Below are 24,985 nucleotides of genomic sequence, written 5' to 3' on the forward strand. Positions count from 1 at the left end.
GTGGGTGGCTCATGCTGTTGTCTGTTTGGCAGGTAAAGGGCCGGATGCGCTGCTGGGAACCGGAGCAGCCTGAGGCAGGGGGGCCACAGGGAGTGCAGGGCCCTCCAGCCGAGCTTAGCAGCATCGCCACAGCAACCAGCAACCAGACGGCAGCAGACTAGGCAGACGCAAGCAGACGGCTTCCCACCGTGGCCGAGGACAGGGAATGACTACGGCAAATCAGGCCACGCTGCTGACAAGGGAGGTGGAGTGTCACTAGAGGAGAGGTGCGGCCACCGCCCCACTGCTACGAGCGCCATGCCAGCTGGAAAGGAGGCACTGGGGCAGGGGCTGCAGTGTGACATGGCTTGGCCCCACAGCAAGTGCTAAACTTCCCAGGGTAGCTGACTCTCATCTGCTGGGTGCATCAGCCCACGTCTCACATTCCTCACTGCAGCCATCCCTACTTGGTGGCAAGAGGGAGAGGCACCTATCCCGTGCCCCACATCTGGGCCTTCTGCTGCCGGACCATGGGATGTCGGCAAAGCTCAGAGGAAAAAGAGGCGGCGCGGCGGTCCCGGAGAATCGACCGCCACCTGCGCTCAGAGAGCCAGAGGCAGCGCCGTGAAATCAAGCTGCTCCTGCTGGGTACCAGCAACTCGGGCAAGAGCACCATCGTTAAGCAGATGAAGATCATTCACAGCGGCGGCTTCAACCTGGAGGCCTGCAAGGAGTATAAGCCCCTCATCATCTACAACGCCATTGACTCACTGACCCGCATCATCCGGGCCTTGGCTGCCCTCAAGATAGACTTCCACAATCCTGACCGCGCTTATGATGCTGTGCAGCTGTTTGCACTGACAGGCCCCGCAGAGAGCAAGGGTGAGATCACACCTGAGCTGCTGGGTGTCATGCGGCGGCTATGGGCTGATCCTGGGGCACAGGCCTGCTTTGGCCGCTCCAGTGAGTACCACCTGGAGGACAATGCAGCCTACTACCTGAATGACCTGGAGCGCATTGCCGCACCTGACTATATTCCCACTGTTGAGGACATCCTACGTTCCCGGGACATGACCACAGGCATCGTAGAGAACAAGTTCACCTTCAAGGAGCTCACATTCAAGATGGTAGATGTGGGCGGACAGAGGTCAGAGCGCAAAAAATGGATCCACTGTTTCGAGGGCGTCACTGCCATCATCTTCTGTGTGGAGCTTAGTGGCTATGACCTGAAGCTCTATGAGGATAACCAGACGGTGAGTGGGGCCCAAGTTTCCACTGCTTATTCCTGCTGTCCAGGGAAGCAGGTGAACTCATGTGGGCAGGGAGAGGCTTCGGTCAGTAGAACTGATCTAGCCTCATGTGTCTGCTCTAATGAGATGGGGGCATGCGTGTCCCTCTTTTCTGTCTTCAGGAAATGCACTGTAGAATATGGTGGGTGTTGTGGGCAATGTAGAACCTTAGGGCAATGCCAGGTTGTCAGCCCTAGAGTGATTCCTGGCAAGCAAGACCATGTTAGGCCCTCAAAGATTCCCTGTAAGACCAGCTCTCTGCAGCTTCCCTGGCCTGAGGAGAATCACTTTGCCCTAGGTGACCATGCTCTGACAGACCCTTGGGTTGCACAAAGGGCAACACACCTAGCAGGGATATCGCCCCCATAATCAGCTATAGCCAACCTCTCAGTGCTGCAGATTGCACTGCCCTTGTGGTTCCAAGGTCACTCCCACCTCAGTGCAGTGAACAGATTGTACCCAAGACACTAAGCAAAGGCCTTTCTCTAAAGGACAGATTCCTTATGAGAAAAAGGCCTTGAAGGATGTAGCTCAGTGGTAGCGGGCTTTGCCTAGCGTGTGTGCAACCCTGGGTTCCATCCCAGTACTGAAGAAAGAAAAAAAAGAGAGAGAGGGAAGGAGACAGGCCTTTGAGTCAGGGGTGGGAGGTGGAGACAGTCCCTCAAGGAGCCCTGAATGGAGCTGTGGTTGCCCTGGGGTTTAGGGGGTAATGATGATACTGATGAGGGAACCTTGTTGACATGGAACCTTCATCATGCTGGGAGATAAAGTTCTAATCTATCCACGTTGAAGCACTGGGCCTCCAGGGTCAGTTGCAAGGATGGAATTCCTTTCTTCATCTGGTTTTATTAAGGCAGGTGTGACAGCTTTATTCTTTGGGTTTATCCAAGGGTTCCAACTTAGGGCCTGTGAGTTAGGGCTTCCAAGTGAGTTAATGGAAGACATCAGGGTATGGCCACAGGGCTGGATTCCTGAACATTTTTCTGGGCAGAGAAGGTCTGATGCCTCTTTGTCAGGTGGGCATGCAGGCAGGAGGCAGGATTCACCTCCTTTCCCTCCTCTTCATGCATCTAGGGGTATTCCCATAACTGTATCCAGGAGTTGATGGGCTTCAGTGGCTGGGATGAGGAGCTATAGATGCCAGGTTCACAGGAGGCTTGTGGCCTCTGGTCTTCCCTCTTCACAGGCTAGGTCTGTCAGTGAGTGAGTGGTCTTTGGATCTTCTAACCCCTTTTACTCCTCTGGCTGCCCCTACTTTAGCATTATATGTGGTTATGGATAAAGGTGACATCCCAGCTAATGAGTGAGGTCAAGCTTTGTTTATAAAATATTCCTGTGAATAGAGGGCTTGGGGTTGACCAGGCTGTGAGGCAAAGTGAAGTGCCTAAGCTGGGCTAGAAGGAGTGTCATGGGAGGTCTGCTGGCCTCACTGCAGCTGCTTGCCACACAGGCTTAGGCTGTTGGCTCTCTGCCCCAGGTAACTTCTGCTCTTTCCTGGAGCTGACAAGAAACTCTGCTCAAAAGCCTTCCAGATATGTGTCTAGGGGCTGTCTCATCCATCATCTCCAGGGTGGGCATGGCAAATTCCCTTAGGGCTGGCCTGGCTCCAAGACCCCTCCTTTGGCTGTGCCCCAGGTGTGCCTGCACCCAGGAAGCAGGATGCCTAGGCTCTAAGTTACATGGAAGACTAGTTGTCACCTCTGCTCTCCAAACCTGTCAACAAGGAGGAGGCCCCAGTGACCTCAAAAGACAGGCCCAAAACCAGATAGTTGCCTACCCCATACCCTTCTTGCTTCACCTGGCCCATGCCTTGGTGCCTCTCTCTGCTGTCTCTGCTCTGGCCATTTACAACTTATTTTGCTCTCATAGCACTGCTTTGCCCAGACTTAAGCTCATGACCATCCCTGTCCCCTTCCCCCTATCCTTTAGGACACATCTCAAGTGACACTCCTTTAGGAGGCCTTCCTTGACCCCATCTGGTGCCTGCACAATTCTCCATTGAGTCATTTATTGCAGGGTGGGTCACTGCTCACAAGCCACCAAGCTCCTGGGGGCAGGCCCTGGGAGGCCTGGGTGGGGCCCTGATCTCTAGCCTTCTTCCAGCCCTGCCCCCATGGGGATCTCTGTGAGGCCTGAGCTTGCTTTGTGGAAGAACCAGGCTCTGGGGTGTTCAGGGAATTTTCTAAATAAAGGGGCTGGCAGCTGGGCCTGCAGCCACCACCACCACCACTACCACCCTGGTCTCCACAGGCCTGGGGAAGTGATTGTTCACCAGAAAAGGAAATTCTTGATGAGAAACCCAAGCAAAACTGGAAATTCACTGGATTCCAAATGGATCTGACCTTTCATGCTCCACCAGTAATATCTGGGGATGGAAAACAAACAGGCTGCTGAGGAAAGACAATACCCTTCCCTGATTCCTCCAGCTGGCTGCCATGGGGTGGTGCGGGCAATGAGGACTGCTTACCTCTCTCCAGCCGAGCCAGGGCTTGCTCCGCCGGCACAGAGGCTAAAACAGGCTCGCCACCCTCTGCCTCCTGGAATGCCCTGAACTGTCCTTTGAGCCCCGGCAAAGGCAAGTCAGCCAAAAATGAGCCATGCTAATTTTGCAAAAGCCGAATGAACCTCTGGGCCCAGTGCCAAGGCTCTGGACAAAGCCCCTCCAGAGCACTCCTTCCCTGCTCATCTCAGAGGCATTGTTTTCCCTCTGATGGAGACTGGTGGTACCCCCTGCCCCCATGCCTGGTGAAGGAACCACAGGCCCCCCCTCCAGCTTGCCTGCTGGCTCCTGCGTCAGCACGTTGCCAAGGAGAGTGTCAGTATCTCTGGGCTTCTGGTTGTGAGGGCTGCAGCAAGCACAGGGTAGCACCCTGGAGGCAAGGGCAGACTGATTCCCAGCCACCCATGAACTGTGGCAAAAAAACACAAACAGGGAACCATACCTGCCCTTGGCCACAATTCCACCCTTTTCTCCAAGAAGATTTGATAGGTGCCAGGACTGATTGAGACCTTGTCCCCTTTGTAATTCTGGTAGGTACCTGGGCTCCAAAGCTAGGTGAGCCTCCAGTACCCCACTTTGTATCCCCCCAGATGGAACCAGAGGCCAAAACACAGGAGAGTGTGAGGATTTTTCTCAGGCACAACATTCCCTGACTTATCCCATGAAGCAGCAGCACCTGTGACTTCTGTCACAGGCACAGGCACCAAAGCTCAAGTGCAGAGTGGTGCTGGCTAGCTTCCCACCCCTAATGCTTTCTCCCACATGAGGAGAGCCCCTGAGAGACCCAAGGACCTGCTGTCACTCATTCAGCCAGGCCCAGCACAGGAGGACTGTGGACAAGGGAAATACTGGCACCTTAGCAGCCCATATGGAGAAATGACCACTCCCGTGACCAGCAGGAAATGTGTCCTCACTCCCCTGTCAGAAGTACCTTATACATTAGACAGGACCCAGAGCATTCTTGGTGAGAACCTCAGGGAAGTGGGGAGGCAGGTGCCTGCTGCCCAACCTCTGCCCCTGCAGGATCAGCTGATGAACTTTGCTGCTGCTTAATGGTGGATGAATCCTTTAGAAGGGGCAGATTAAAAGGCCTGGTTGTAAAGTGTCAAATGTTCTTATGTGGAAACCTACAGGGAGCTTGCTGCCCATTTCCTGGTGGAGCTGTCAGCATTCCCAGCCCTGTGGCAAGCCCATTGTGTGCCTTCTGTGTGCCTGCTGTGCATGACCCTGGGCGTGAGCATGAGCCTGATTCTAACAGCAACACAAAGAGCTTGAGGGGCAGGGGACAGTTGTACCAACACAGCCACTACTTTATTTCCACAAACCCTCATGCTTCCAGGGACACCTGCTCTTTCCTTCCAGAGCCAGAAGGCACAATTCTGAGGCACAACCCATTTTGCTTTAATCTAGAAACAGTGGTAGCCACTTGGCAGACTTGGCCACCACAAACACCATGGGAGGCCTCCTGCCCCACCATTTATCCAAGAGACATCTAGCCAACATGCGTCAAGGAGGGGACTGCAGGATACAAGAATATTCATTGCCATTGGTGGGAGTCAAATGCTGCAAGTGGTGGATGCTACAGCATCCAGACTCCAGACAGGTGGCCTCTGCCTAGCTCTGAGTATTGGCTTCCCTGAGCAATGGTCCTGGGGCCCTAGGCCCCTGGACAGCCCTTCCCTCCTAATGCAGATCAGCAACCCTATGCATGCTGAGGATCTACTGGTACCCACCCACACAGTCTGTGCTCTGGGCAGAGGCCCTGGTACTAATAGGTACTCAGCAGGCACTGTGGAGTGGGCAGGAGGTGGGCAGGCATGGGGAAAGCTGTAGTCCCAGAGTACTGACCAGCAGCCAGGGGTGCTGGTCCCTAATGGGAGTGTATGCCCCTGGGGAGACTATCCTGCAAACATAGTGTGTACTTGTCACCTTAGCAATGTGGTTGTCATGCAGATTGTAAAGGAAGGTTGTTTTAGTGCTTTAAAAATGGAATTTAAACAGCTGTGTCATGAAATAAGGTGCTGAGGGAGATATAAGGTATCTGAAGTAAGACCAGCTCCACTTGTTGATAATGGAGCTGGTTCACCCAGCCAAAGGAGAGGATTACAAATGGGAAACAGCCAGACGTGGGTGATTCCCCACTACCTGGTATACACTGACCTGGAATGGAAAGGAACCTTACAGGTCCCTTAGTGCCTTTAACCAGCCTGATTTGCAAATGAGGAACTGAGGCTCAGAGATTGCATTATATGACTCAGGGCTATCTGGCTCTCAGGGAGGACCCAGCAATGCTCTCTAGGGATTCCAGAGATCCCCTACCTACCTACCAGCCCCACGTCCTATGGATGCAGGGGTGCTCCACAGAGGGCCTTGGGGGTGTAGATTGGGTTCCACCATGGGGGTCCCTGTGTAACCAGCCTCCATTCTCCAGGGAGAATAGAGGGCAGTCACAACAGGGCTTATGACACATGTGTGGGTGTCTGGGATGGCCCTTACCACCACCACCACCAGTCAGTGGTAGGACCACAGGGAGCCCTGACACAGCCTGTCCCCACTTTGCCTCCTGTTCCTGACCCAGTCTGGGGATAGCTCCAATGATAGTGTCTAGTGCTAAAATTGTGCCAGAAAGGCATACCTCTTACCCACCAGGAGCCTGTTACTTTTCTTCCTCTGGGCACTGATCTTCTAGCAGCCCCCTCTGATCTCATGTCGCACCAAGATTCTGTAAGGTCTAGATGAGATCACCACCCTGCCTTCATCCCAAAAGAGTCAGATTCTGCTCCAGATGTCCGTGCCCTCTTTTCTCCTTCAGGTTGGTCTCTGGGGCAGAGGAGGTCCTTCTGGCTTCTCTGGCCCTGGACAGCTGCTTCACAAGGGTGTCCTTGTAGGCTGCTACAGGTTTTTGCTGGCCAATTGGGAAAAAAAAATGATCCTCTGTCCTTATACTGGGAACTCATCGAGCCTGGCAACTGCACATACAAGGTGTGACTGCTTCCAGAATGCTCTCTCAGAGGGAGGACACAGGATGGCCCCCAATTTGAGCAGATGGTCTCATAGTAACTGGTGACAGAGAGAAACCAAAACTCTCAGCTTGGAGATTGCTTTTATATGCAGTAGGATTCTCTTAAACCTGCCCAGGGAGAGCAGAAGTAAGGGCCAGAATAAGCATGGAGCCACTTTGGCAAATCACCTTTCTCGAGTGGGACAAATGTGAACAGAAATAATACATGTGGTTAGGGGTCCAAAGGAAGAAAGAAAGACAAAAACACTGTTCTGCTCTCAAAAAAGATGCAAATAGTAAATCTAATATTCACCATTAAGCCTGACCTAGAACAGGCTCTTCCTACCAGGGACTTACTGCCTGTGTTGTGCTGGTAAATGTTTAACAACTGGCTTTGGTCAGGGCAGTGTGGCATGGGGGTACTGATTTGTAGAACTCACCAATTTCTGTGGTATAATTACTGCCACCTGGCTGATTCGACACTGTCAATATGATGTCAGCTAACAAACTTCCTAGAGATTGAAAAATTAGCTCTGGTAAGGTGGTATGAGTCAGCTCCAGCCCATACTAACTGGAGAGATGGAGGCTCTGCCACTGCTAACCCCTAATCCCTGGTCTCAGTGCCTCCTTTGCAGAAGAGGCACTTGCTCTCTTTCCTCAAAAGTTTATCAGTGGGGCTGGGGATATAGCTCAGTTGGTAGAGTGCTTGCCTTGCAAGCAAAAGGCCCTGGGTTCAATTCCCGGCACCGAAAAAAAAAAAAAAAAAAAGAAGTTTAGTAGGGTTACTAGTCTGAGAGATCCAAGGACCACCATGGACATCCCTATGTAAATCCGTCATCCGAGTAAAAAATGGATTGATGAGGCTAGTGGCCCAGCTGCTACCCAGCTGTGTTCAGTGACAGCCTGCATCTACTGGTTGGCCTATAGTGACACAGCAGGAGATTACTGACTACCACAGAGGGGCAGGTGATACACTCAATGACAGAGCTAAGTTCATAAGGATAAGGAAAGAAGGATAAATGGAAAAGCCATATCAGGAACCCAAAGCTCCACCACACAGGTGTAGTGGGGGTAGGGGTCAGGGAGATGTATTAAAAATCAAGTACCCAAGCTCAGGCCCAGGCTTCACCCCACCTTTTGGCCAGTGTCTCACTGAAGACCAACCACGGGTAAGGAACTACTGCACAAAGGAGCTAAGGAATGGTCCTGCCAGTGGAGCTCCCACTATGACAGGGAAAGAAGGATAACTTGTTATTGATAGAGTCCTCTGTAGCTGTGTCCCCACCTGAGAGCAGAGAAGAGGTCCTAGCTCAGTGATGTGAAATGCTAGTTGGAAAGCATCAAGGACCTTGTGCCAGGATGTTTCCTTCTCCAACATCCCCCACCTATCATGGACACAAAACGTAGGTTCCTGGGAAAGCAGATACCCACTACTCACTGATCACAAACTACAGACTCAGAGAAGCTGAGGGCCCACCCAGGTGACAACCAGCTAGCTGCAATGCCCAGTTAGGGCAAGGATGAAAGCTGGGAGATGGAGCCAGGGACCTTGGGTGGTGGACCTGGTCACAAGTGCTGGCAGTACTCTAGGCGACCAGTGATCCAGCTGTGCATATATACCTGGCAAGGCAGGGGCAATGTCTGGGAAGTTCGTGTACTAGCTGCTCAATACTCTGCACCTGCCTCAGTCTGGCCTCTCTGCCTCCCACCTCTTGGAGTCTCTTAGAGTTATACCACCTCCAGGGCCATCTAGTCCTTGGGAACTGAAACCTTTCTGCCAGCCTGGTCCCCTCTGACTCCAGCCCAGGGGGTCCCACTGTCCCAGGGTCACAGTGGTTTGTGGGCTGCTGTTGGGGCCATGGAGAATGCAGTTCTGTGCACAGCACTTTCAGGGAAATCTGGCCTCTCCGGGTACTCTGCATCAGCGGCAGGGAAGGTGCCAGGTGCCACATCCAATCCCTAACGCTGCCCTTGCCAGCAGTGCTGCCAGAATACACTATGATGGAGTTGGAGTTGACCAGTGTCTCATGCCCAGTCTGTGCATTTTTTTGCTTAACAGACAATCACACTGGATGCTCATAAAGATGTCCCTCTCTGTTTGTACTAAGAATCTCAAGGCAGAATGACTCCCCACCCTGCATCTGTTCAGCCTGCCCTGGCTAGTGGGTAATTAATTTCCTGAGCGCATTAGCCCTGCTCATTATGCACACATCAGAACAGCTCTGAGTTTTAAGACACAGATTATTATTGTTTTAAGGGATTTGTACAATCTAAGAACTGAAAAACAATTTTTCTATTTATCAAGAACGGACTTGAGGGTGGAGGCTAAGAGCACTGGGGGCTTCACTGACCTGTTTTTACCTCTTGGGGGTTGTGCCACTCAGAGAGTTCTGTTACTGACCCTGAACAACAGGAGGTGGGTGGGAATAGGGGCAGGGTACCTATGCTTCACCCTATGGGGCAGAAAGGTATCTGTGCTGACAGGGCACAGGGCTTTCTGCACAGAGCCCCTGTGAGGCTTCCCAGGGCCCACGGGAAGGATTAGAATGGCAGTTTGCCAGGGAAGGGACACTGGGTCCTGAGAGAGATACTCAACATTGGCCAGGTCAGAGTGAAAAGTGTCCCTTCTCCCTACGTGTGTCTCCAAATCAGGCAGGCTTGAGCCATATCTCACCCTAATCTGGTCTTCATTGTACCCATGGTGAATGCCTCCTTGCCTACAACACTTTGTCTAATTTCATTAATAATAACAACCGACTGCCCTGGACCCCAGGCCCCATGGCCTGAGGTTTACCAATGAGGTCAGCCAAGGACTGTAACCCCACACACCTTTTCCTGGCCTGTGGTAACCCAGGGAGAAGCTGAACAACATCCTGACCCAGGAAACACAGAGCCTTCAGGGCAATTTAGCCCAGTCAGAGAGTGATCATGGGCAAGTCCCTTCCTCACAGGACTCCCAAAAGCAGTGACAAATGAAAGCTGGAAAACCTGTAACCTGCTCAACATTTCTGAAGAGCCACAGGCCCTGGCTTTTGTCTCCCAGGGCTCCAAGACACTGGAAATACTAACCAAGGAAACCTGTGGTTCTTTGGTGGCTTCCCATCCATGGCCAGCAGGAGAGAAGGTGTAGAAAAACAACTGCACTACAGGCACATATCCTGCTTCTCTTGGAGCCTCATCTGCCTGAGGATGAGACCACAGAAGATGAGGGCACAGCACCAGGCAGATCCAGCCTGGCTCTACCTTAGCACAGACAAGTTTGTCTAGCCTTTGCCTCCTCAACTGTGAAGTAGGATTGGCTACAGCTCAAGGTAAAAAAAGAAGAAATGGATAGAAAGCCTGTAATGATGCATTTTCTTCTTCTGTTCTGTGATCATGGCCCAGTTTAAACCTCAGCACAGAAAGACATGACTGTTATCTACCATTTATGCCTGTGCTTGGTGTAACATTGTGACAGAGGAGAGTTATCTGCTTTGGGGTTTAGACCCTGAGGGGGTCAGCAGAGTAGTGAGCCTCTCTCAACCCCAGTGGCCTCACTCTTTTCACAGGTACCCCTGCCAGGTTTGGAGTAGTTGAGAAGACTGTGGTAATTGTCAAAGACCTGATAGGAACATTGTGCCTGCCTGCTTATTGAGCCCTGCTAGCCATTTACTGTTTCTCTCACAGAGACAGCCACACACAGCATGAGGGTCAACATGGTCTGTTTCCTGGTTTGTCCAGCAGGCCAGGGAACAGGTGGCCCAAGCTAAGCCTGAGTCTCCAGAAGGACAGCCATGTCTTACTGGGCAGCCAGGGGCCTAGCATCATAGAGGGCTAGAGACACTCCCCTGTATACCAATGGAATAAGGTTTGGGTTAATACTTCCTGGACTGATGCCTCTGAGCCCTGGGTGACATCCTGAACTGTCTCTTTCTCTCTCCCTCACTGCATCCCTTAGAAGGACAGGTTTACACAGCCATTGAGTGATGTAGGTAAAAAGAGAAATGGAAGAGTGGTGAGGTGTGTGGAGACACACCCAGGAGGTAGTGATGCTTAAGCTGAGTGACTAAAGGGTAAAAGCATCCTCCTGGTGAAGAGTGCAGCCTCAGGTACCGGCTTAGAAACAGGGCAGAGGATGGTCATCCTTGGTGGAGCTAAGAACTCAGAAGGTGATGACCATGTGAATATGGGGTGTGGCCATGACAGTAATGGCACTAAGCAAGGGTGCTTTCTCATCTGTTTTTTAAATTGCTGCTTACAACCTGCTCCGTGGCTTTTACAACATTCCAGAAGGTATAGCCTACAGCATAAACAGCAACCTTGGGGATGTTCTTGGGTTTAAGACTTGATCACTGTCCGAAAGGTTCATCTTAAAGTCTTTAGAGTTAGCCCAGGCCTTCATTCCCACTGAGGCCCAGAGAAATAACAAGACAGACCAAGAGTCCTCAGCCTGGGAACACCACTGGCATGATGGTTCCTGCTGCTATAAGGACTTGGAAGTGGCTATACCATGTACCAGCCTCCTTACATGACCTCCTGGCTACTTTGCACATCTGATGACCAAGTCTTTGGCCAAGGATGCAAAAGTTTTTTCTCCTAGAGCAGCTGCTCAGGGAAGACAGGAAGCCTCATCCTTGGTGCTCACTTCAAACACACTTGGTGCTCATCCTGCCACACACTTCAAACAACTCCAGAGGGACCATTTTGAAGCGTAAGGCCTACCTAGGTCATCCTTCCAGCCCATCAGCCCTCACAACTGGGCAACTGCTGCATTCTGAGCAGATTAGCACTCATGCATTGTGGGTATTGGAGATGGGAGCAAACATTCCCAGGCTCCAGGCACCTGTTGTGGCAGTGCTTAGGAGCCAGGGAGTAAATCACATCTGGATTTTGCAGCTGTTCAAACACGTGTACATTCTTCTCAGGAGAGGCTCCAACACTTGAACTAGATTTTAGATAGTCTGAGCTTGCTCCAGCCCTACTGTTCCTACAGTTGGAGATGCTGGGTTAGGCCAGTAATGATCCAAGTACTTTTTTTTTTTTTTTTTCATAAAGGATGAGCATTATAGAAATCCATTTTATAGGCCACAAGCACTGGTTCCCCACTGGGATCTCTCCTCCTTACCCCAATTTCTCAGGTCCCTCACAGGAATGGCTTAGGCCTGCTGCAGATGTTTTCACAAGCCTTGGCACCTAGAGGTGTGAGCTGAGGCTACAGCCCCAGCAACCAGCAGGGCATAGTGTTCACCTTGCTGAATATTACTGGGCTGTAGTACAGTCCCAGGAGGTCCTGTGAAGCTGAGCTAGGAGGGATATCATGAACTACAGTTTCCTTGCACAGGACTGCGTCTGTGTTGACAACCTCCAGTCTACAAGGCACCTGTGTCCTGCTATCTACTAATTTCCTGTCAGTGACTGACAGCAGGGGAACTTAGATCAAGCCAGCAAGATTTAACACAGAAACAAATAGGAGTCAGTTCTCATTTCAGCTGAAGCAAAGGCAAACTGAGACTTTGAAAGAGGTGCCCCTCCCTGCCAGGTGGGAAGGCATGTGAGTTCCAGCATGACCTGCAGCCTGAGCTTCATCCCGCAGTGCTGCCAGTGTACTGGGCATGAAATGGAGCAGGACTCTGGCGCTCCAGGCCCTTTCAAAGCAGATGCTCCCAGAACCTTGTGGGAATTTGCTCTCCCAGCACTGGAAGTCTTCCTAAATCATCCCCTCCCTGCCTGTGACTCCCAGTGCCCACATGTCGCACCCCGGACTTTGCTTCCCAGGGACTTTGACCAACACAGGAAGGGTCTCATCAGACCAAGATCTTGCCAGTCATTGATTCTGAGATCTAATGAGGACAAAAAAGCAAAATAGAGGGATGGGTGGGATGCTGGACCTGTACTAAGAGGCCACTGCTCCTGGCATAACACATTTGACAGGGCATAGTGTCCAGCAGCTGCCCTGAAATTCCTAGAAAGCCCTGTCAGTGGTGAAGCCCCACTGGGACTTGAGAAAGTTCTGGGTTCCGGGCCATTTATGGCTCACCATGCAACCTAGGGTAGGTAGGGCCCTGGCCTGAGAGTAGTCCCAGGGTTGTCAGTGGGCCACCTGTGTCCACTGAGACTGTTCAGTGCAGGCTGGCCCAGCAACCCAGCTCCACGCCCCTCACCTAGCTCCTGAGAACTTCATTCACAAGGTACATTGTGGGTTCAGAAGTCTGTGTGTGGTAATTTACAACAGAATAAATGGAAATGGAAGGTCCATATATATGAGCAGATGGCACCAAGCCTGGCCAAGAACATACACAGCCTCTAAGCCCTCTCTACCACACAGATGAGGGAACTTGGGTCCAAGAACAGGTTGCCCAGATGGCAAAACCAAGGGCCTTCTGACTTGGAGGTCCCACCACTGCATCCCAAGGATCCTTGGCTGTCTGCTGAACAGGGTTGGGAGGCTATTTCCCTTGCTGTCACTTAGAATCACCCCAACCCCACTGATGTTGTACAAGCAAATAAGAGGCAGACAAGCTGAACTGCTGCATGAGACAGGAAGCAGCTCTCCACCATTTCTGGCAGGTTCAGAACAAGGACTTTGCAGGCTATTAGGGCCTGGGTTATGGGTTTACTGGCAGCCTGTTATCTTGTTTAAACAGTCTTGCTGTTTGAAGTGGCAGGCCTGGCCCATGCTGTTACTATGAGCATTGCACTTATCACTGGGCATAGTTGTTTAGGGCTGGGGTAAGGGGGTTGCAGTATACACAGGCAAGCAGTGGTTCTGACTTCTGGACTCATTGCTACCCAACTGCCATGGCAGAGAAGTCCCATCTGTCACTGCCTGAGGCTCACAGAGCTAAGTGCTCTAAAAAAAAAAAAAAATGGGTGGTGGGGCTGGGGTTGTGGCTCAGTGGTAGAGGGCTTGCCTAGCATGTGTGAGGCACTGGATTTGATTCTCAGCACCACATAGAAATAAATAAAATAAAGGTGTTTTGTTCATCTACAACTAAAAAATATTTTTTTAAAAAAATGGGTGGGTCTGTCCTCCCTCACTGTCTGGGCTGCTGCCTGCAGCTGGTGGAGATGGATAGGGATGGGGAGAAGAGAAGGTGATAGAGGCATCAGATGAAGCAGTGGTCCTGAAGAAAAGTTGAGGGCCCCAACAAACAGAGCCTCAGGAGTGTCTGATTTTGTGAAGTATAGCCCCCAGTTGCTAATCCTCTGTGCCGCTCACTAACCTCTGCTTGAACCCCATGGGCCTTGTGGATCTGGAGCTATCTGCAGGTGGCATCGGCAGCTGGGGTGGGTGGAGCAGGAACCTGGCACCTAAGCCATACAGTGTTCCCAGCAAGGGAACCCACCTAGGAGAGCACAGCAGTGGAGTTGAGTTCTTGGGTCTCTGCACACAGAACACAAGGGGATTAGCCACAGGGTGCTGAATTACAAAAATAAAACCCAAAGCTTCACCCACCAAGATACAAGACTACACAATACCTAAACATTTAGAGCGGGAAGAACACCTGCTTATTAAGCCTTTTCAGTCTCTTCTGCCAAATTGACTACCTGGGGTAGCTGCACCTGTGCAAGAGGCCTGGGGCACCCACATCTCCTCTCACCCCTGGCCCCACACACAGCTGCCACTCTGAATGCCTAACACACACCATCTGGCCCTGCCTGCCATTTATCCCAAGTTGGTGAAAGCAGTCCCCAGACAAACATCCCTGTGCTCGTTAACAAATGATAAGCAACAAGAACAGAGTCCACTTTATTTTTTGTTTTAGAAGGAAACAAATATAAATTTTCCCTGAGGGAACCTACTTTTAGGTCTCAAAGCAGTTCCCGTAGGTAAAGTTCCAAGATATATAAACTCACAGACAGAACTTAAAATTCACAAGAAAAGAAAGGTATTTTGGGTGAGAACCACAAATAAACTGAGAACTGGAAAAAAAAAAAAAAAAGTCCAATAGTATTAAAAGCAGCACAGTATTTTTTAAAAGGGTTGAAGTCATGATGAGAGGGTACTTCAGAAGTAGGAGTCAGTGAACCAACCAGCTGTATAAACCAGAGGAAGAGCAATCTCTGCAGAGGACAGCATGGCAAAGACCTCTAGGTAAAGAGGAATCCCTGTGGTTGAGGCATATGTGTTGGGGAGACTAGAAGTCTAGAGGCCTGACACAGGGGAGTGACCACAGCACATGCATGGAGGTAGGTCCCAGTGAGAAACAAAAGTGGTGACATAGACTTGCCAAGTGTCACAAGGTACCACCATGGGAAAGAACACAGGCAGAGGCCACAACTTGACACTAGGCCCTCTGCACACTGCACCCCATGGGTGGTGCCCATGGCCTGAGTGGCCTTCTCTAGCAAAGTGACTTCATCTTCAGTGCCCAGCCCTGGCATGGCCTTCTGTGACACCTATTCTGAGGCCTACACAGTATGGTAGCCACTATACTAGCCACCCCTTGTGTTTGTTTCATCTGCCTTGCTTGGCAACTGGTTTGCATGTGTGTCCCTCCTCCAGGGGACTCAGTTCTCTGAAGCCAGGACTTTTCCTTGCTCCTCTCTGTCCCTCAAGGTAGGAGAAAACTTTGCACACAGCAAGAACTTAAGAACTATCTAGGAGTGACCACCTGGGGTTCAGAGAAAAGTTCAATTGAAGCTTCTAGAAAGCTGAGCTTACATCTCAGCCTCAGGTCCATGTATCCTCTTAGAAAGAACAGGGTCTTTGTGTGGCCTGGTCAATTCTGATGAGTGGATGGGAAGGAGATGCTGGGCTCCCCACTCCTTGTTACTATTTACTAGCAATGTCTTTATTGTGACTCATTTCAGTTACCCAAAGTAACTGCTGTTTCACAGCTACTAGCACCTGAGACTGGGGTAAAGTTGAGTTCAAGGAGAACCATGGCCCACACTGGGCCTGGCAGCAAATAGGAGCCAGCCCTTCTGGTGGGCAGAGGCTCAGAATGGACTGCCCTCCACAACCCCTCGTTCTGTCCCCCCAACCTCTAGTGCTGCATCCTGCCTTGCTAAGGGACCAGGTGCTATCCTTCCAGGCTGGTTCACACACAGTACTTAGCCAGTTGAAGCAAGCCAGAAAGAAGAGATCAGATGGAAAGGATGGGCACTGAGCTGAGTGCAAATCTGACCAAGGGGACCTGAGAGTAGGGATACCCAGGGCCTATTCTTGGGAAGACTGTGGCTGAGGGTGGGAAGCAAGAATAAGGCAGGATATGGAACCAGGAGCCATGGAGTAGCTGGGATTGATGGCAGAAAGGCAGAAGAGCCACCCTCCATGTAGGCAGGGCCATGCCTTTCTGCCTCAGCATCCTGAATACCAACAGGGGCTACAGGGGCAGAAGCATGCAGAGGCCTCAAGGGTTAGGCTTGATTAGTGGGTGAGGCTGCCCCACCCTGGTCAGCTAAGGGGAAGTTACCATCTTGAGCAAGAATGCCCTGAGCATAGGCAGGACTCAGAGGTGGCACACAGCAGCCCTCTCTTATTCCCATGCTCATCCCTGTTTCTCCCAGTCTGGCTGTTAACCTAGCCCTTTCTGTACTGTCCCTGCAGAGTAGCTTTGGGGGCTCACCAAGTCATTAGCCTTATTAATCCAATTCTCCAGACCATCAAGGTAGCATTTTAGGTTTGCTGGGGGAAGAAGAGGGGAATGCTAACCAGATTGGACTGGAAGTGACCCCATATCTGGCTCTGTCCCCAGATACCTCTCAACTCCCTAAGACCAGTAGCAGTGGGGAGATGACCAGACCTGAGGGGTGATTTGGACTATCTGGGGGCTATCCTTGGGGCAGGGGTGGTGGGCCAGGCAGAAAGGCCTATAAATGGGAAGTTGCAAGGAGCCCCATTGTGGCTTCCTCTCCCTGGTAAGTCTGGGGAGTCCCTTACAACCACTTCTTTAAGGCAACAAAGGAGGGCATCATGACAGTCACCCCACCTCCTCCCACACACAAACACACAGGTAGAAGCCAGGGCTAAAATTACCTCAGGATGCCAAGGGTGAGACACGCCCTGCGGTTCTCCATCCAGTGCCCTTTCAGTTCCTTCATAGATGCCACAGCATCCTGTGCCTCCTTCTTACCAGGAGGCCCGCCCCACCCATAGGTCCTCCATCTAGGTGCAGGTCACCAGAAGAAGAGCCCTTTTCTCTGCCCATGAACCTCTCCGTTAGGGCAGAGTGAACCAGGGCCTTAAAGGAACTGAGAGAGGGCCAGATCCCTCCAACTTCCAGAGCCCCTCTCTTACTACCCCAAGTGGATGAGTGGCAGATGTTGGACTGGGACCCTGCCCCAGATCAAAGACCAGCAGCTTCCTCCTGCCTTTGGTCTGTGTTACTGTGTGAGGGTGGAGGCGTCTTCCCCAGTTGTCATGGAAACAGCATTGCGTCTGCTAAGAGTTGGTGTGTTAAACTGAGCAGAGGGAGGGGCAGCTGGGCCTGGGTGACAGCTACTGTTACTTCCTCCCAGCATCTTAGTGCTGGGAAGGATCCGAGGGCAATCAGAGCACTAAGGTAGCTGAATCCTCCTCACCTGCCATTTCCCAGTGGTCAGCAGAACCATGGTACATCTGTCTTATCCATATAAGTTGACTGTGATTCATTCTAGGTGTTCGGTGAGCCAAACACAAACCCTGCTCCCAGAAGTCACTTCCACTGAGGAGACAGGATTCCAGCAGGGAACAGCCAGTAGCTGGGACTGCCTGGGGAGGCCCATGAGCCCAGCTCTGAGAGTGTGAACAAAGATGACTCACACCTCCTCCACTTGCTCCTGCTCTGGGCTACTGCCAGGAAAAGAATCCCTGCACTGCCTGCTTGAGTTCTGTCTGGCTTCCCTGCTCTGTCTTCCTTCCCCATCACCCTTATGTGTCTTAAGCTCCTTGAGGACAAGAGGTGGACAGTGGACTCCCCACAGGCTTTAAAGCAGAAGAGAGCAGTGGGGCCAGAGATACTACCAGCAGCACAGCCAGCTGGCCACCAGACAGGGGCTGCAGCCACAAATCTCCAGGCACAGACAAGCAAAAGATTCATGCACAATGGACTTAGTCCAATCTAGCAGCAAAGGGAGACCCCAAAAACTGTCAGGGGCTTGAAGAAGGACCCCACCTGCAAAGCCTTACATTTATGTGGGGTGTGAAGGAACCTGGAGGCAGGAAGGTAACAGGGAGTGTCTCATCCTGGGCCCAGATCAGGGCTGGCTTCACAGGAATACCAAACTGATCCAGGTTCTCCCAAGTCACTACAGTAGACAGACGTGGCTGTTATGAACAAGCAATTTATTTTACTAAGGCAGGAGCTGAGGCCTGGAGGAGGAAGTGACATGCCCAGAATTCCCTGCAGTTTGGTGATAGAAAGTTGTAGGTGATCTGGGTCCCAGGACCCTTCCCCAGGAAGCCAGCAGGGCTGTGGGAGAGCAACCATACTTCAAAAGAGGATCATGGCTGGGGATATAGCTTAGTTGGTAGAGGGCTTGCCTTGCAAGCATAAGGCCCTGGGTTCAATCCCCAGCACTGCAAAAAAAAAAAAGAATCAGTCTCCCTGACACCCTGCCAACACCAGACTATAGGGCTCAGTGTCTAGCAAGCCATTTGCCCTTTGACCCATCTTGTAGTGGCAACCCAAGACCCTGGAAAATCCAAGGACCCAGTAACTTGAAACACCTTCCACGGAGTATGTGGTCACATTCTACAGCCAATAATACGATGGTCCCAGGGACATCAGGGCAGAAGGAGAGAGAAATGGATCCTCAGAGGGACACTTGGCCTAGCATCCTGTTGGAGCTGAGTGGGGCAATGTGTACAGAAAGGCCCCTCCTCTGTGAGGACAGGGGCACCACACACCTGAGTGTGGTGGTCAGAGTGGTTAGGGTGGGGAACTTGGCAGGGAGATCTAGAAAGGTCCATCAGAGCCGAAGCACAGGGAGGATCTGTTTGGGGATAGGGACTCAATTGCAGGGACAGGGTAGCATGGGGTGGGGACACTGGGTAAGACCTCCAGAGTTCCAGCTGGACAGAGCTGTTCGATGAAGCACCAGCTGAATCCAGGAGCAGGGAGAAAATAACACCCCATAGAACTAAGTTCCAGTGGCCAGTTATCTGAGCTGATGTGACCTACAAAGGGCCACTCTGAGCACAGTAACCCTTTCTGTCAGTCCACTTGAGACCCTACAGGTGTCACTGGGCAAGCACCCTGGCCCTGAGGCCAACCCTAACCAAAAAGGCACATGGTAGACAGCTGCTCAGCCTCAGTGCTCTCTAAGAGAACTGAATGTTCCAAGCTTAACTAAATGACTTCTTTGTGACAGCTTGGGATTCCACAGACAACTACTCTTGTGCCCAGAGGAGACTCTGCTGATCCCAAGATCCAACCCTCTACTCTCAACACTTGTCAGCACCACCTCCCTATGTCCCAATCCCACCCATCATGTGAGCTACCCAGCCTTCTGCATTCTGGACCTGGGATGGCCTCTTCCCTACAGAGCATAGGACCAGAGGCACCCCCACCTGCCTCCTACAGCCAGCCAGTAGAACCAGCTGAGCATCCCTTAATCACCATATACTTCTCTGCTACTTAGCAATGAGAAGAAACACATGTATACACCTCTCCCAGACCAAAGATTTGCCCTGACTCTGGAGACAAAGAATAAGCTGTTTCCTGAGTGATTGACACCATCCTTAGACTACTTCCCTCTGGTGGTCCACACCATTCCACAGCTGCAGACACATCTAACATGGGTGCTGGGCATAGGGGCATGAACATCACAGATTCCTCCACCCCTTTGTGCCTACCAGGACCACAGGGCATAGGTTGGAGGGTGGGGGTCTTCTCATCTCCCCTCTAGAGAAGTGCCCCAGACTTCACATCAGCAGGGTTGAGGATGGTCCAGGGATGTGGCAGAGGCTCTTCCTGCCACCAGCCCAAAACCCTGTGTTTACTTGCTCTGTCAGAGTACAGAAAATGGGAGGGGCAGTCAATTCCACACTGAGGCTGCTAACCAGGGATGTGTTGGTTGCTTTCCCAGGAGCTATCCCCTGTGCCCCTCATGCCTCTCCTGCCCAAGCTAGCAGGCAGCCTCAAAACCTTTACCACAAAGGGAGGGCCAGAGGCTTGGCTATCATTTCTGAAGGGTGCCGACATGAATTCTAGCCCCATATGAAACTTCCCCTTGTCCCTTCCAGTCAGTGCTCTGCTCTTGGAGCCTGGCACTCTGTTGCTCAGACTAGGCCAGTGGCTCAGCTGCTGCAAGAAGCAACCATGGGGGCCAAATGACTGCTGAATGAAGTTCATTCATGTTCTCTACCCAGCCCCACAGCCCCATTTCCAGGGTGAAAAGCTGAATTCACTGTTCCATGAACAAATGTTCTAGGCTTTTCTATAGTGGGCCAACTTGGGCATCCCAGATTGTACCAGAACTGAGAACTTGTCCTACAGATAAGGGAACTGAACCCAGCACAACAGCGCCCCCATAAACTGCACCAAATCCCCAGCATACCCTTACTGCCTCTGGGCCTTTGCCCTCCTCCATCTTCACCCTAACACATTTCCCCTTCCTCTTGCTGCTGTGAGCATTGGGTCACTCATCTCAGACTCAAATAGTATCTGCACTGTAGATGGCAATGCCACCTGCTCAGGAAAACAAAGCAGGAGGTGGGGGTTTCCATGGTGAAAGGAGGTTCACGAGCTGCCAATGGGGCTGGGGTTTCCAGCTTACTCATTCCTAGGATTCATGCCAGTACCAGAAAGAGCTGCAACCTTCACATTGCCTACATTTTAGGTAAGGTCTGAGGCTTGAGACCCCTGATTGGGGCCGTGTACTTGTTTTGTGCCACAGCATCCTGCCCTGAATCCTGGGAATTGGTTAAGAATGAGTGGACAGGGAGACAAGACAGGTTAGTACAGAGCCTTCCCTAGCCACCAGTGCATTCCCCAGCACAAAACAGGACAGGGCCTTTACCTGGCCACAGTATGTGATGAGAGTCATCCAGTGGCTCATGTTCAGCATGAGTAGGGATAGGGAGGTGAGGGTCCCAATGTTGGCGTGTTTGTACAAGAGACATGAGATTGGGAAGGGGTTGGACTGGACTAGTGTTCCAGAGAATTATCACATGTTGGTAGCCAGCATGGAAACCGAGAGAGGCTGGAGTATGCTGGGCCTCTAGGAGGGGCTGTGGGTGGTCCAGAAATGAGCAATATCCCGATGAAGACAAGGTTCACACACATTGAGTCTTCTCAGGATAGGAGGGGTTGGTGGCACCCAGAGCACCTTGGTGGCCTCCAAGGTGGAGGTGCATGAAGTGAGTGTGGACCTTGGAGGACCTTTCTACAGGGGCATCCCTAAGCAATGCTGGCTACCTACCTAACCCATAGGATCTCCCAAAAGGAGGGGCTCCACCCAAAGTCAAGGAGTCTAAGGCTGATTTTTCAGCTATTTTGACTTGAGTCCTTTTTAGTTCTAAGAAGAAACTATAACATTATTTTCTAAACTTCAGTCAAAGCATAAAATATAATTGCTCATTTTGGAAATTTTCTGGTTTTTATATCAGAGTTATTCATCCCTTCCTTCATAGGGAGGGAAGGCAGTAGTCATTGTTACCAACTGACACTGGAGCCCTGTGTGATGACCTGAGGCAATGTGACTGCCTCTAGCTCTACATCCAGCCAGGCACACCTGGACAGGTGCCACATGTGTGTACCAGATGGGAACCCAAACTCCTACCCCCAGTGGGTAAAGGGCCTACTGTCCCACAGCAAACAATGAAAACACTAGGGCAGTCACTAGCTCTATCAGGTACTTACCAGTATATTAATTTCTAAGTATATGTGCACATGTGTGTTTGTTTGATTAAAAGCCATGCCCCTTTGTGAGCTATTGTCATCACAGGTGAGGGGTATGAGGCACTGAGAAGCTAGCACCTTGACCAGAGTGAGGTGGGAGACTGGGAGTGTCTGTGTGGTAGAGCTGGCCTGTATGAGGCACTGAGGGGCAAATGAGTTGAGGAAATAAGAAATAATGTGGAAGAAGGGGGACAGGAGATAAAGAATACATGGGTCATAAAGAGCTAGTGTGGGGGTTCAGATTTTTACTTCAGGAGTTCAGTCAGGAGACAGGCTATAGGAAGATGGTGCATGCCTGAGGACATTAGAAATGAGGGGAGGGAGAGAGCTTCAGAGCCAACCTAGTGACTCTTCTGCTCCTCAGGGTAGTTACTGAGTTACCACATACATCACTTGGGTGACCTGTGAGGAAAGAACAGGAAGGCTGTTGCCTTCTGGGCTCCTCTATAGCCACAGCACAGGTGGGCTTCAGTATACAGCACTGTTGTGGGCCAGGAGGGGTACACTGAACTGAGGGTTGGAACATGGGTTCCATGAGGCCCTGGTGAGCCTCCTGCCTCCCCAGACATCCCTCCTATGAGCCAGCATTTAGCCTGACCTATTAATGGGGGTAACAGTGGTAACTGGAAGAACTCAACCAGTACTTGGGGCTGTTCAGCCCCACAAACTAGGGGAACCTACTTCAAGGAGACTGGCCTAACATGCAGTATGAGGTACTGACTCAGTGTCATGAGGTCCAGGTGGCCTGTGGTACATTCTGCCTTGGGTGGCCATCAGATCTCTGAGCTAAGGGGTCATAGGAGCCTCCCAAGGAGCCAGGTTGACCTGGGCCTGTGACCAGCACAGAGGTATATCACTGGCTAAGTCCCTAGCTGAAAAATTGAGGCCTGTTCCCTCTATTTTCACCACATCTTCCTCTGCCCATGGGCCCTACATGAGAACTCACTGGTGAGAAGACATTCCAGTTGCAAAATGAGGGGCAAATGGTGTGGCAGGGAAGAGTGCCATCAGCTACAGGTTCTTTAGTATTGTGCCTTTGTGCCTCCTTACAATAGCCTGACATTTTTTTTTTTTTTTTTTTTTTAGTTGGGGTGGAGTTACTGGGGATTGAACCAAAGGGTGCTACATCCCCAGCCCTTTTTATTTTTTGAGACAGCATCTTGGCTAAGTTCGCTGAAACTTAGAAAGTTGCTCCAATTCACAAACCTCCTGCCTCTGCCTCCTAAGTATCTGGCATTATAAGTATGCATCACTATACTTGGCTAGTCCTGGCATCTTGCAGATGAGGAAACAGAACTAAAAAGGAGAGAGTTGTCTGAGGCAAAGCAAGCCTGTGCTAAGAGTGACCCTAGCTGGGCGCAGTGGTACATGCCTGTAATCCCAGCAGGTCTGGAGGCCAAAGCAGAAGGATTGTGAGTTCAAAGCCAGCCTCAGCAACAGCAAGGTACTAAGTAATTCAGTGAGACCCTGTCTCTATTTTTATTTTATTATTATTTTTTTTATTTATTTATTTATTTTTTTTTTTTTTTTTTGCGGTGCTGGGGATTGAACCCAGGGCCTATGTGCTTGCAAGGCAAGCACTCTACCAACTGAGCTATCTCCCCAGCCCGAGACCCTGTCTCTAAATAAGAAACAAAACAGGGCTGGGGAAGTGGCTCAATGTTCGAGTGCCCCTGAGTTCAATCCCCAGTACCCCTGCAAAAAAAAATTGAACCCCAGACCGTGTGCATATAACCAGGGACATCTGCCCTTTTGTGTCACTAGAAGAGCCTCTAAGGAATTGAGACTGAGGGGCCTCCGCCCCTGACTAACCAGACACAAGCTCTGCTATGCTTCTTAACTCACCCTGGTCACTCAGAATTCTGTTCCAGGAGCTGGTCCTGGTTTGGCTATTATAGGTGTGACACCTGACAGTGATGTTTGGGATGAAGACCCCAGACTTGAAGGTCAGCAAGCTGAAAGCCCCTTAGGAATGTACTATCAGTTCCCTTCATATTGTGGTGTGGGAGCCAGGATCCAAACAAGTACCACCCTAAGGTAAAACAGGTTCAGTGGCATTGGGTATATTTGGTTCTGTCTGAGCAGGGGCTTTCTTCTTGAAAATGGCTAAGAAATGACTGCACCACCCTGGGGACTATATCCAACCACTGACACACCTTTTTACAAATCACTGATTTCCCACCAGCCAGCAGTGAGATTCCCACCACTGCACAGACTTCTGATGGGAATCATCTGCTCCATGTTATTTATATAAATGAATGTACAGACAAACTCCAGCCTCATAGAAGGTGCCATATTGCTGGTGAGCAAGCCCTGGAGAGTTGAGTGGGCATCAGTGCCCTGGACTGGCATCACAACAACTAATAGCTGCTGCACTCCCCCCACTGCTGCTCCATTGGCAGCTGGAGAGGTAAAGCAAGGAGGGCTTCTTACTGGAAGAGAACATTATGGTTGGTGAAAAAACAGGGTTCTCCATGAGCCCTGGCAAGTCAGCCCCTCTCTAGGCCTTAGCCAGTGTGTGGAATGGGAAAACTTCTCCCTGAATGGGGTCATGGCTTTCAGGGACAGCTCCTCTTGATTCTTAGGTTTGAGGAGAGCATGTTTGTATCTGGTTGATTGGGGAAGTTACTACAGGACAGGGAAGGGATGGATGCTGTAAAAGTGACTATAGTTGGATGATTGCAAAGCTGCCTCTGGTTGTTTATACCCACCAAGGGGTAGGAACCCCTAAAGGCCAGACTGAGGGACTGGGACCTTATGGTGGTACAGGGGAACAGCCAGATGTGTGCTATAAGGAGATGGAAAGAATGCCCTGCAGGGCGAGCAGAACCTGGACAGGTAGGAGGTACTATAGGAAGAGGCCTGGGAGACAAGGCATGTGGGGTTTTCATCCTTTCCATCCTCATACTCATGCAAGTTTCATATGGTTTTCAGAGTCACAGCCCAAAATAACATGGCATTTTCAGTGGCTGTGATTTGAAGTATTAGGATACCACTCTGCCTGTCTGTCTGCATGTGGGACTGTAAGAGCATAGGAACAACTGTGACATGGCTCTGAGACTGAGAGGCACCCATGGGCAGGCACCATTGTCAGAGGAGTAAACAGCTCCATCACTGCTTCTACTGATGGTCTTTTTGTGCCCCATATGGCACCCCTCTCTGAGTGTAGGATTCTTTATTCAGCTTCCATTAAGCAGGGACCTGCCTGTGGGTCCTTAGCCTCCCCACTGTCCCTCCTGCCTCTGAAAGCATCAGGCCTCTGGTCTAGGGACACATCCCAGCAGGACAGTCTCACTGTCTCACTTACCAGGCCCTCAGACACTTTGAGAGGGTACCTGTCAGTTCTATGCTGCCCGTACTAGGCCTTCTGAGCAGCCTTCCCAATTTGTAAAGATCCTAGGGTAGGTGT

General features: G+C 51.1%; 2 protein-coding genes across 6 annotated transcripts in view; one reads left to right on the forward strand and one right to left on the reverse strand.

Moving 5' to 3' along the window:
* The window catches only part of RSPH14 (radial spoke head 14 homolog), a 239,423-nt gene that overhangs the window by 188,957 nt on the left and 25,481 nt on the right, over positions 1 to 24,985 (reverse strand). The gene's annotated exons all lie outside the window — the stretch shown is intronic.
* Positions 1 to 24,985, forward strand: part of GNAZ (G protein subunit alpha z) — a 42,709-nt gene that overhangs the window by 8,348 nt on the left and 9,376 nt on the right. The window contains 1 exon segment of the mRNA XM_079149731.1: positions 33 to 1,232. Within this exon segment, the coding sequence (XP_079005857.1) occupies positions 510 to 1,232 (723 nt within the window). The 5' untranslated portion in view covers positions 33 to 509.

Source organism: Sciurus vulgaris (assembly GCF_902686455.1).
Source record: "Sciurus vulgaris genome assembly, chromosome: 8".
NCBI classification, from domain to species: Eukaryota; Metazoa; Chordata; class Mammalia; order Rodentia; family Sciuridae; genus Sciurus; species Sciurus vulgaris.